The sequence below is a fragment of the Tiliqua scincoides genome, chromosome 1 (genome assembly GCF_035046505.1).
Source record: "Tiliqua scincoides isolate rTilSci1 chromosome 1, rTilSci1.hap2, whole genome shotgun sequence".
Classification (NCBI taxonomy): Eukaryota; Metazoa; Chordata; class Lepidosauria; order Squamata; family Scincidae; genus Tiliqua; species Tiliqua scincoides.
Genome location: NC_089821.1, coordinates 78,562,534 through 78,575,731, shown reverse-complemented (window position 1 = coordinate 78,575,731; position 13,198 = coordinate 78,562,534). Strand labels below are relative to the sequence as shown.

The 13,198-nt window shown below is 44.3% G+C and overlaps 1 protein-coding gene across 1 annotated transcript; it reads right to left on the bottom strand.

The window, feature by feature from the left end:
• On the bottom strand, positions 1-11,082 carry TSN (translin). The gene is made up of 6 exons (XM_066634758.1): positions 10,697-11,082; positions 7,604-7,697; positions 6,356-6,452; positions 5,560-5,675; positions 1,993-2,072; positions 1-1,552 (listed from the first exon to the last, which is right to left on the bottom strand). Exons 1-6 carry the CDS (start codon positions 10,769-10,771, stop codon positions 1,316-1,318), a joined length of 699 nt encoding a protein of 232 aa, XP_066490855.1. The 5' UTR covers positions 10,772-11,082; the 3' UTR covers positions 1-1,315.
• Between the last annotated feature and the right edge of the window lie 2,116 nt (positions 11,083-13,198).

Here is a 13,198-nt window from a genome sequence, read left to right as displayed (position 1 = left end):
TACAGTGTTATGAACCTTTTAATCTTTATTTATCCGCATTATCAAAGGAAGTATTTTCTTCTCAGTGGACATTTTTTTTAAAAATATGTAACCAGAATAAGTCAAAGCTTTACAAACAAATTTACTTACAACTCCTAACCTTAACATTGTAAAGTATGAAGATCTCTTATTCTTTGGAAAATGATATTCATCAGAGAAAAACTCTAGGACAAGAGGAAAAGATCCAACAAAGTACACAGCCTGAAAAATGCTGCTATACAATACCACTGTATACCATAATGCAGAGGGGGGAACTTCACACAGAAATGAGGTTTGGAAGAAAAATGTTAAGCACTGACACATGCAAATGAAAGGCCAGTTTGCTTTGCACCTGTGCCTTTTACATTATACTACTAAGGCTGTGATCCTATGTATACATGGAAATAAACCCAGTTAAACCAAAGAACGTGCACTCAAGTAAGCATGTTCAGGATCACGATAAGAGCTGATCCTCTTTTGTCATGGTCAAATGCTCTCTTTGCTTTATGGTCTACACAGAATTTTATATAACAGACAGTATGACATAGGTCACTTAAAATTCAAAGGAGCACAAATACCCTCAACTTTAGCACATAGCTACTGGCCTTGAAATATGCACCTCCCCCTAAAAAATAAATCAATCATTTGAAGAATAAGTGTTTTGGGATCAACTCCTTTTAAAAACTTGGTGTATACTTGGAACATTTCTACAAGTAACAGTTTGAGCTCTCCTTTTTCTTCCTCAGAGTGAAAAACAGCTGGCAAAATACAAAGATATCAGAGTACAATATAATATGTATTTGAGAATATAAATTTACAGTGATACATCTGTTGATTATCCCAGTTCTGAACTTTTTTTAAAAAGCATTCTGATTAACTAGCATGAGTAGAAATGAATTATTTTGACCATGTTTTAATGATAATTTACACTCTAGCTGTGGTTAATTTACATTATATTTAGTGCAGTTCAAGGGATGTGGAGGTTCAGAAAGAAAGGGCTCAGTATGGCCAGAGAAGAAAAAACAAAAACCCTTGTTATCCAGTTGCCAAAAACATCCCATGCTTGATTCTACAGTTTGCTTACAAGACAGTTATTTCCATTACTAAGAGTGTGCTAGATGGATATTCAGACTGAGTTTTGAGAGCTTTCTCTTGGACATACTTGAAACATTCAATTGGAAAAACAGTGGTTTGCAGCATGTAGTTCCTCTAAGCTACTGCTGGAGAGCCCAATTAAAGCTTCTCATTCATTGGCAGCAAAACTGAGGTAATCATTGATGAAATTCAACAAACATATCTATTTCTCTCCATCTGCACCAGTGGTTGCCTCCTTGTTCAGCCCTCTGATGGATAAGTCATAAACCACCTCCTCAATCTTCTTGACATCATACTTGAGGCCATCATAGCGTTTCCTAAGGGAGTCATTTTTTAGATTGAGAAGACGAAATCCAGAATCCAGCTCATTGATGAAAGCAGAGATGCGGAGTGGGCGAGAGTAGTCTCCAGCTGTAACACTGTTCACTGCAAGTCTGGACTATGGGAGAAAACAGAATTGTACAGGCTAAGTGTGTGCTGCATGTGCTCCAGCAGAAGAATAAATAAGTACAGATGGAAAGGCAAAATCAGAACTGGCATGGTCAACTAGAATCCAAAACACGATAGTGAGAGCTTTGTCCCTATTAGGAGTTATTTGATGGCTTTCTGAATAACCCTGAAAAACACTTTTGATGAAACTTAAATCCTGAGGGCTCTCTACTTTTAGTAATGTGGTATCCCACCACAGCCATACAGAACTCCAAAGTCTACTTTCGGAGAGTCCTTAAAAGGTCAACTAACAGCTTCACCAAAAAGAATCAAGCACTACAATTTCTATGTTCCCTCAGTGATAACATATGAACCACTACATGCATTCGTCTGCCATTATCTTCAACCGTGTCAGTAACAAGATAGAATGTTTCAAAATGCTCCACTCACCAGCTCACTAGCAAGAGTCAACACTCCAGAAAGGTAATCCTCAATGTCCAGGTGAAACCCTCTTTCTCTTTCAGCTTCAACTTCAGAAGAACAGAACAAATTTGAATTTATTTACAATATCAGCTTAAACAGCAAATGAGACACACTATCTTCATGGACACAGAAAGATGTCAAAGAAGCCACTGTGTCAATCCAGATTAGGCCTTCTCCTTAGCTTAATCATGTCATCTCAGGCTGAAATCCTAGCCAAACTTACCTGGGAGTAAGCCCAATTGACTATAATAGGACTTACTTCTGAATAGACATGCATAGGATTGTACTCTCAGTTACATATCTGAGCACTGAATGCAAGAAGCCATAGTTGAGAGGTAGAGCAAATTTTCTGCATAGAGTAAGTCCTAGGTTCAATCTCTAGTTAGAATTTCAGGTAGTAGGGCTGGCAAAGACTGAGTACAGGTCTGAGACTTTGAAGACCTGCTGCCACACAGAGGGGACAATACTGGGACTAGGTGGTCCAAACATCTGACAGTACAGTAGCTTGATATGACTTTATCATATCAGTAGGAACACACAGTTAGCCTCTGTGACACGTTTGCACAAAATTTCTTAGATAAAATTGATCGTATTTGTCATGACTTGGATGCCACATTGACAATGTTTGATTGACAATGTCTGATTGATGTCCACTTGGCAACTGCTTGCCCAGTGTTGTGGGATTCTTTTCAGCTTGTACAGCCTGAGGATGTGGACAGACTCCTTTGGCGTGTGAGGCTATCTGCCTGCCTGCTTGACCCATGCCCAGCTTGACTGATAAGAGCTGCCCGGGGTGGAGTGGCTGAGTGGACAGGGAGGGAGGTCAACTCTTCCTTGATGGAGGGGACATTACCACGCACTTTGAAACAGGCGGTGGTTCGCCCCCTCCTGAAGAGGCCCTCCTGGATTCCACTGTATTAGACAACTACCGGCCAGTCTCCAACATCCTGTTTCTGGGCAAGGTAATTGAGCAGGTGGTGGCATCTCAACTCCAGAGGGTCTTGGATGAAGCGGATTATCTGGATCCTTTTCAATCTGGTTTCAGGCTGGGCTTTGGGACAGAAACTGCCTTGGTGGATGACCTACGCCGGGTATTGGACAGGGGGAGTGCATCCCTGTTGGTCCTGCTGGACCACTCAGCGGCTTTCGATACCATCGACCATGGTATCCTTCTGGGCCGACTGGCCGAGTTGGAGGCACTGTTTTGCGGTGGTTCCGCTCCTACTTGGAGGATCGGTCCAAGATGGTGGTGTTGGGGGATGCCTGTTCGACACCCTGGCCCTTGAGGTGCAGGGTGCCACAGGGTTCAATTGTCCCCCATGCTACTTAACATCTACATGAAACTGCTGGGAGAGGTCATCCGGGGGTTTGGAGTGGGGTGCCATCAATATGCCGATGACACCCAGCTCTGTCTCTCCTTTCCTTCAGACTCCAGGGTGGCGGTCCTGGTGCGCTGTCTGGGGGCAGTGAGGATCTGGATGGGGCCTAACAAGCTGAAATTAAATCCGGATAAGACAGAGGCTCTCCTGGTTCGGAAATCCTCAATGCAGGTGCTGGAGTATCAGCTTGCACTGAATGGGGTTACACTCCCCCTGAAGGAGCGGGTCAGCAGCTTGGGGGTCCACCTGGACTTGCAGCTGCTCCTGGATTCCCAGGTGGCGGCTGTGGCTAGGAGGGCCTTTGCTCAGCTTCGGCTGGTGCGCCAGCTGCGGCTGTACTTGGATCGTGCAGACCTGGCCAAGGTGATCCATGCCACGGTGACATCGAGGTTAGATTACTGTAACGCGCTCTATGTGGGGCTGCCCTTGAAGATGGTTCGGAAACTGCAACTAGTGCAGAATGCGGTGGCCCATGTAGTTACTGGAGGTAGGCAGTTTGACTCTGTCAGTTCGCTTCTCCAGCGGCTGTACTGGCTGCCCATTCATTTCCGGGCCCAATTCAAGGTGCTGGTTTTGACCTTTAAAGCCCTATACTGCGCTGGGCCAGGATATCTTAGAGATCGCCTACTCCCCTACAATCCGTCTCATCCTCTTAGGTCATCAGAGAAGGCCTTTTTACAAGTGCCGCCGCCTAGGGAGGTACGTAGGGCGGCGGCAAGAAATAGGGCCTTCTCAGTATTGGCACCAACACTATGGAATCCCCTTCCCCTTGACTTAAGAACTGCTTCCTGTCTTGAAACTTTTCAGTGAGGCCTGAAGACCCTTCTGTTTAGACAAGCCTTCTGAGTTCCTGGCCTTTTTAACAACTTTTTAACACCTTTTAGTATCTTTTTTAACATCTGGTTACAGGCCTGATCCTTTTCTAATTTGCTGCGCTATGCTCTTTTACCTGACTACGTTTTTATCTGACTACTGTTTTTATGATATGTCATTATGTTTTTATCTGTTTTTAAATTATGTTTTTAAATTTGTTTTAACCTTGTTTGTAAGCCGCCTTGAGTCCCTCCGGGGAGAAAGGCAGGGTAAAAATAAAGTTAATAATAATAATAATAATAATAATAATAATAATTATTATTATTATTATTATTATTATTATTATTATTATTATTATTATTATAGGCAAGTTGCACCTCATCTTGCCATTTTTTATTCAGGAACTCACTATGGGCTGGGCCTTCCACATATTCATACAAATTTTGAAACTGCCAACATTTAGCTCAAAAAAATGAACTCTGTGTTAATTTTGCATGCTTTAAATCAGGGGTGTCCAAAGTTTTTGGCAGGAAGGCCACATCATCTCTCTGACACTGTGTCGGGGGCCGGGGAAAAAAAGAATTAATTTACCTTTAAAATTTGAATACATTTACATAAGTATACATAAATAAATATAATAAAGATGAACTTATATGAATGAATGAAGGTCTTGCAATAACACAAGGCCTATAAAAGTCCTTGTACAAAGCAAGGCTGGCCTTTCCTTTGCTGCTGCTACTGCATCATAGATGTGAAACAGCAAGCAGTGGAGGAAGCCCTCATCCCACAGCTCATGCGAGAGGTCAAACAGTCGCCCTCATGCTGAGAGTAGTTGCGTTGGGCCAGTGCGGGCTCCAACAAATCTCTGGAGGGCCAGAGGCTCATTGGAGACTGGGGTCTCCCTGAGGGCCACATTGAGAGGCCTTGGGGGCCACATGTGGCCCCAGGGCCTGGGTTTGGGCACCCCTGCTTTAAATGATTAAGAGGTGAAACAGAAGTTTTCATCTCCGTTTCAAACTATGTCAAATATATTCAGAAATAAGCAAAGCAAATAACACACAACAGCTTTGCTTATCTAGTGCAGGGGTGGGCAAACTTTCAACTTTAGGGATCCTGGATGTTTAATAATGGTATAGAAGAGGGAATTTCAGCAGGTGCAGCTTGTCATCTCACAGATGATAAGCTGCACCTGCCAAAATTCTCTCTCCTACACAATTGTTAAACATCCAGGATCCCTAAAGTTGAAAGTTTGCCCACCCCGATCTAGTGCGTAAAATTGTATTAAATTCTGGAGCTTTGCTACATCTCTGAAAGACAATGCTTGTCCCCAAAAACTACTTACTTCCAAGTATTTCTGTAACAGCTTCTCGAGTCACCAAGGTCTCTGTCTCCAAGTAAACTACAAATGCTGCCAGAAATACTAAGCGCTGTAGCACAAACCTCCAGTGTTCATGAAATCTGCATTTTAAAAAAAAATTCAGACAAGTTTAAACTTGTTATAGATCAGTGTTTCTCAGACTGTGGGTCGGGACCCACCAGTGGGTCATGAGACAATTTTTGGTGGGTCACAAAAAAGTTTCTGAAATATATTTTTTAAAAGCATCTTTGCCCAGTTTGCAAAAGATAATTGCAGCAGCAGGCAATCCAGATGAAGAGAACACTCTTGTGGCTGAAATGCTAACCTGTGGTATGAGGTCATTCTTTTCCCACCTAATTATGCAGCTGTATCACTGGCACTACACAGGATCCCTGCACATGCATGGGCACATGATATACATGGTTATACACTGCTGGTAGCAACCCCCAACATCTTTAGAATGTTGCTGTCTATCATTCAAATCTCTATTCTGACATATCCAATGCGTGCACCAACACTAAACGAAAAGACTCTGCTTTCCCCAGAACCCTCTCCATCTGGAATGTGACTTTTATTCATCTTCTGGGGAATATATGAATCTATCAGCTAGTTGCTAGACTTCAGCTCCATGCCAAAGAAAGCATTAGACCCACCAGAAGACTCCTTGCTTTTATCTTCCAAAACCCTGTGTTAGAGATAAAGAGAGACTTGATGGTGTTCTGGAGGGCTGCACTGTACTAATAAGCTGCCAATGATAAGGGGACTGTAAGAGTTTACTAACCTGTAATACTGATCTACAGGGAACTTGATTTTCAGGGAGGCCAATTGTGTTCTCACAGTGCCAAAGTGTTCACGAGCTTTCTGACACTTCTTTGGTACTGAAATGAAAATAAACAGAACTGATAGCATTCTCAGTTAAGAAAAAAAGAACAAAAAAAGCAAAAATCTATAACTCTTCAGACACAGAACGCTGAGCAAACACAGCAAGTACAAGAAACAAATACAGGTTAAGTCTCATTATTCGAAAGGGTTCACTCATGTGGATGGCAAAAATGCACTAAAGCAAATCAATTTAAAAAACAAAGTTTCTTTGCTCTGGTGATTTAAAAATAGCCTTGATGACCTTTGTAATGCACACAGAGTCAATCAGTCTCTCTCCAGGAGCTTAGGCTTCACTAGGAGGCAGCAATCCCTCCCTTTTTCACCAGGAGCCCCAGCAAGGGGGAAAAGAATGGAGAAGGTGATAATCGCTACCATATAGTCTTCTTTCACATGCTCAGGGGGAAGGGAGGAGTGAAGCCTGCAGAGACAATGATTGATGGATTGTCAGCTGGCTGCCCACTCTGGCATTATTAAAGGACTGTTTTCCTTTAATTTAAAGGGCCCTTCTCATCAGCTTTAAGACAGAAAAATCTGTGGATACTTAGGTTATACCTGTAATCACTTGTATGACTGTCTCTCTGCAACAGTAAAAAGCAGTATTTTAAACGGCTTTTTTTAAAGGGGTGCCTTTTTACCCTTCTCTAGGGATCAGCACATTCCTTCTCATTTGCAGGGGCCATTTGTGCTGAGTCAAATCCGTGTATAACAAGGCTGGACCTGTACCTGATACCTTAAAGAAATAAATACCTGATACCTTAAGCTTTCACATATTTTAAGTTTATATTTTTAAGCTTTTAAAACTGTACTACAAAGTGAGCTTTAAATCATTGACCATCACGTACAATACCATTACTTGACTGATCAAATGAACACATACTTTTTGGCTCATTAACCGCCAACAATGGAAAGGTTATACTTCATTGTTACAGTACATGCTTTACACAGTTCCCTGCCTCTCTAATTCGCAAAGAATAGACGTCAGGCTTTTCTCCAGCAGGAAAACATTTTCATAACAGAGTATGTAAGCATTTGCATTCCTGGGCGGCAGCTATGAATTCTCCTGTTTTGTAGCTAGTCAACATTCACGAAGTAAAGATGTCGCACTTTCACCAATTTACATGCTAAAGACAAACAAATTTTGGCTTACTGTCCTGAAATCCAGATCCTTGGTGAACCCCTTGCAGCACTGTTAGAATTTCTCGGGCTGTTTGCTCCAGAGTTTGAACAACTTTCCTGATTTCCTGCAAAAAGCAATAAAATACTCAGAACTTGACAGTACAAAACAAGTTCGCAGAAGAGGCACAAGAGGCAGACAAGTACAGCTTTGGCTGGATTTGTCTCCAGTAAACTCCTATACAGTATTGGCTTAATCCCCAGATTCTTAGGGAGTCCTGGAGGCACCTCTGGAGTAGCTTATAAATGAATTTGCTCACATCCATTCTATGCTTTCCTGGTCTCTCCACACACACCCCTTTCTCAATGTTTACTTTAAGTTGTAAGTTCTTTGAGATCTGCAACCATCTTTTCCATGTAACTCTACTGAGCTGAATCGAGAGTGGATTTCAAGCATTTCCTTGGTAGGCTCTAAGGAACCATCCACGTTATGAACATTATATTGTTCATAACATGAACAAGAGCAGGTTTTATATTTTATTATATAAGCACATTTATGCTACTAAATTAAAAGCAATAATCACAACTTCTCCTCTCCCCAAGCCACCTTAAAAACGAAATTTCCGTTAACAATCCCTAGCGACTCCTAAATTAAATTTCTAAGGGCACAATCCTGGCCAACTTTCCAGCACCAAGGTAAGAGCAATGCAGCTCCAAGGTAAGGGAACAAACATTTCTTTACCTCAAGGAGGCCTCCATGACTGTCACTCAACTGCAGGATGCAGCACATGCCCCACAGGGCTGTAAAGTTGGTCAGGATTTGGGCCTTAGGCTGCAATCCTACACTCATTTACCCAAGTCCTACTGAACACTTCCAAGTAAAAAGTTATAGGATTGTGCTGTAAGTTTCCTTGGAGGAAGGTGAAGTCCCGACATTCTGAGGCTACAATTCCTTATGCACCACATGGGAGTGAGTTCCACTGAATCAGTGACATTTGCCTCTGAATTTGCCACATTTGCCACACAATTGGGTTGCTAATTTAAGAGGCATGCCCTAAAAAGCTGTGTAGAAGGATTCAATAAAGTTGAGAATACTAGACAAAAAGAGCCTAAGATCACAGATAATTCATATATATATTGCTTTTAACTCTGCCAAAAAGTATTTGATAACAAAAGACAATTCTGTTCTCAACTGAAGGCAGAGGGCATGAATACCACACTTCAAATGCAAATATAAAACAACTCTATATGTAAGATACACAATATGCATTCATTGAAGTAGCACAGCATGCCTCTGAAACTAATTCCTATGATTCCAATACAAGCTGACACACTATTTTAGGATAACTACGATCCACCACAATGAAGTAACAAACAGCAGAAGCCTGGACTCTGACACTGTATTTCATACATGCACCTAAGAAGCACCAAAGTGGACATAACAGGCACATGCTTCACGGAAGGACGCTAGCTTTGACTCCCTGGCACGTGGTGTCAGGCTTGCCGCTGCACAAAATGTGAAATAACAGATTTATTTTTTTTTAATCTAGGAGATTCAGAGCCATCTTTTAGCATGAGTTCCCTATCTGTAAATGGAACAGAAGATAGCTGCTCTGAATGTTTAGTATCAAAAATCACTCTGTAAAGTGCAACAAATATCCACAATAAAATTGAACTATCTTCAAATTTTATTGGTCCTACCTTAATCGGAGAAGAATCAATATTTATAATTTATATTATATAACAAAATCAATGTGAATAGAACTTTACAAAAGGGGGGGGGAAGAGCGAGATGGGTGGAGTCCATGCCTTGAAAAGCTCACAATCTCAAACAAGAGACAGAGGAAAGGGGAATAAAAAGGAATACGAAAATACTTTTTCTTTCCAAAGAGGCAGATCCACAAAGAATAGGCAGAGAAATACACATACAGAAATATATTTTTCTATATGTGTAGTTTCATCACGTGCATCTCTTCCCACCCAATACAATGAGCAACGCTTGCCAACACGCCCTCTTCCATACAACCGGGTGGAGGAATCTCAATTCTCTATACCAGAGGCATCCAAACTTTTTGGCAGGAGGGCCACATCATCTCTATGACACTATGTTGGGGGCCAGGAAAAAAAAAAGAATTAATTTGCATTTCAAATTTGAACAAATTTACATAAATGAATATATTAGAGATGAAACTTATATGAATGAATGAAGGCCTTGCACAAAGCAAGGCTGGCCTTTCCTTTGCTGCTGCTGCAGCATCACAGACAAGAAACAGCAAGCAGTGGAGGAAACCCTCATCCCACAGCTCATGCGAGAGGTCAAACAGTTGGCCGTCATACTGAGAGCAGTTGCATCAGGCCAGCGTGGGCTCCAGCACATGTCCGGAGGACCAGAAGCTCATTGGAGATTGGGGGCTCCCTGAGGGCCGGACTGGGAGTCCTCGAGGGGTGCAAGTGGTCTCAGGGCCGGGGTTTGGGCACCTCTGCTCTATACACATGCAGGTGAACAGAAAAAGAACATAAGAGCAGCTCTGCTGCATCAGGCCAAAGGCCCATTTAGTGCAGCTTTCAGCATACGCAGTAATCCACCAGACGCCCCAGGGTGCACACAAGACAACAAGGCACCTGTGTCCTGGTGTCACTCCCTTGCACCTGGCACTTCACCTATAGCCTACCATTAAAACCCAGAAGCTGCATATACAGGTGTGCGCCACTTAACGACGGAGATGTTCTCCTATCCCTGTTGTTATGCGATTAGGTCATTAAGTGAACATCCAGTCTATTGCCTTTGTTGTGTCTACAGACACTTGGCTGCACAGGCTGGTGGAGACAAACTGCCTAAACGCGGCCAGTCGTCAAGCGAACGGCTGTTAAGCGGCGCTTGCCTGCAGTCATCATGACCCATAGCCTGTGATGGACTTTACCTCCACGGATCTGCCCAATCCCCTCTTAAAGGCACCTAGTCCCATACCACCAGCGCATCCTGTGGCAAGGAGTTCCGCAGATTCACCACACGCTGGGTGAGTCTGTGGAACGCCTTGCCACAGGACGTGGCGATGGCGCCTGGACGGGAGGGGGGTCCCTTTCCGCAGCTGCTGTCAGAAGCACAGCAAGACCCTCACGCGCTCACCTCGCGGATATCCTGGTCGGCGGTGAGGCCGCCCTGCAGGAGGATGAACATCTCGCTGACAGACATCGCGGCCATCGAGGCTCTCCGCGCGCCAGGAACTGGGTCCTCCCCCGGCCGTAAAGAAAGGGGCAGGCACTCGCTTTACGGCAGCGCCGCGGGCGGAAAGCGTCGCAAAGGGCAGTTGCTTCCCAGGAGGCCGCGGCGCTCTAAGGCTGACAACCCCGTCCACACTTTCCTGGGAGGAAGCCCCATGGGCTATAACGGGAGTTACGCCTGAGGAGGCACGCGTAGGCTCGGGCCCTCCTCAAGATGGCTGCCGCCGTTGAGCCCACTCGGCCCCACGAAGCGCAGCGTCGGCGCGAACTGAGCCGCGGCGGTCTCCGTAGACGAGCGCCAAGGGGGCCTTTCCTCGCGCCGTCGCGGGCTGCCCCCGCGCCGCCTGACTGTAGTGAGGGGCTTGCGATGAGGCCCCCGATTGCCTCGCAGGCAGGAGTGTAGACGCCTCAAGGCGGAGCCAAAGAGCCTCTTCCTGGTAGTGGGCAGCCAGGCCTCACCCAGTGGAGGGCAGTGGGAGGCAGGCTCCTCCCTTGCCCTCCAGGGCCCCCACCCTTGCCAGATTGGGGGAGTGGGGCTGCCAGACCCAAAGGACAGAGCCTCCACCAGTGGTTCCCACACTCTGGGTCGGGACCCACTGGTGGGTCGCCAAAGGGTCATGGACCATCCAGGGTGGCCAGAGCCATTGGAGCACAGGGTGCCTCTACCTTGAACCACGAAAGGTGCCCCTGCCCAAATTCCCTCTGCTATACAATGGTTCAAGGTGTTGGCGTAGCTGGAGGGGGCCAGAGCACCCAGTCCGGTAGGGAGGATCAGCGGGCCGGGCAAGCAGCCCCTCCCTTTGGAGCAATTCCTGGCAGGGAGAGCGAAACAGAGTGGTACCCACAGAGCCTCCCCGCTGAACTGGGCACTCCACCCCACCTCCAGCTACACCACTGGTTCAAGGCCCAGCCACCCAGTCCTCCATCGGCTCTGGCCACCCTCATGATGGAAAGATCAGATTTCTAATTGCCTTAAGCCCTGAGCTTATTCAAAAATCAGATACTGTAGCTGCTATTTGCCCAGCAAACAGCTCAGCTCCTGCAGTTTGCAAGTTCGAGATAAATCTTTGAGGGTCTTTTTTCCACTTATAAATAAAATATTTCTTTCTGGAGCTCCTTTTTCAAAAATCTGGTAAACTTAGGGGGGTCCCAATAGGTGTGTGGGTCCCGGTGCTAAAAAGTTTGGGATCCACTGGCCTCTACCTTTAACCATTGTATAGAAGAGGGAATTTGGGCAGGGGCAGGTCAAGGTGTGTTTAAAAAGCTGCACCTGCCCAAATTATCTCTTCTATGTGATGGTTAAATGTACCCCCCCCCCCACTTTGTACCTGGTGACCTTAGGAGGAAGATAACACTTTTGAACATGGGAAGGCTCCATGTCCGTCACTGAATAGCTTCAGCCAGCTTCCACATGTGGTAGGGAACAGTGCTTCCAGGCAGTTCTGAACCCTGACTCAGAACAGGGTGAATCTTCTAAGAAGATATTTCTTGGAATGTATTGCCCTGTTGAACCATCACTTTCATTTCAGACCACAGCCTATGAACAATACCATTTTCTGGTCCTAGTCCCATGACCACTAACATGAGGTAGAGCTAAAGATGTTTTCATATATTCATATATTTTTAAGTCAGTCATATCCTGGAGGCACAGAAAAATTAACTGCACTTTGAAACATGCAAACTACTCTGTCCATATTTCAGCCTTTCTGATTCTGTAATCCTTAGTGAGATAAAAACAAAGGCTAGTGCTACAAAGAAAAATTATTTAAAATTAAGAAAAAGTTTTTAAAAAACCCAAGCTTTAACCTTAAAACTAATAATGTAAGCATAAGAGTAGCCCTGCTGGATCAGGCCAAGGGCTATCTGGTCCAGTTTCCTGTATCTCACAGTGGCCCACCAGCTACCTTGGAGAGCACACAAGATAACAAAGATACCTGTATCCTGTTGCAACTCCCTTGCATTTTGCATTCAGAGATAGGCTACTTCTAAAACCTGGAGGTTGCATACAGATATCGTGGCTTGATATATAAAATTTAATTTTGAGTAATGTACACATTTCTTCCTCTTGAATCTAGCAGTTCAATTTTTTGATTGGCTGTTGTGTACAATAGCTTGATATGCAAATAGGAGCAGGTGATATTTATATCCATGTTATTAAGAATTCACCTGATGATTTCTGTGCAACAAGATGCTCTTCAAGGTCTAAGAGCAGATGTGGCTGATTTGTCTGGTCAATTGGCAACCTTACTCACTTCAAAGGGTAAAATGGAGATGGAATGGGCTCCTGATTTCTAAGTATTGAGCAACTGCACATTTCAATGCTTCTCTCACTATCACATTGCCTAAAACAGTGGTCTTCAGCCTTTTTCGTGCCATGACCCTAATAAAGAATGTATGAGACAGGGGA

Bases quoted from the DNA above. Each gene is read 5' to 3' on its own strand.
- TSN (XM_066634758.1), bottom strand. From the start codon at position 10,771: ATGGCCGCGATGTCTGTCAGCGAGATGTTCATCCTCCTGCAGGGCGGC. The intron at 6,453-7,603 runs GTAAGCCAAAAT...TTTTCATTTCAG, and splicing joins AGGATCTGGATTTCAGGACA to TACCAAAGAAGTGTCAGAAA. The intron at 5,676-6,355 runs GTTAGTAAACTC...TTTAAAATGCAG, and splicing joins CCTGTAGATCAGTATTACAG to ATTTCATGAACACTGGAGGT.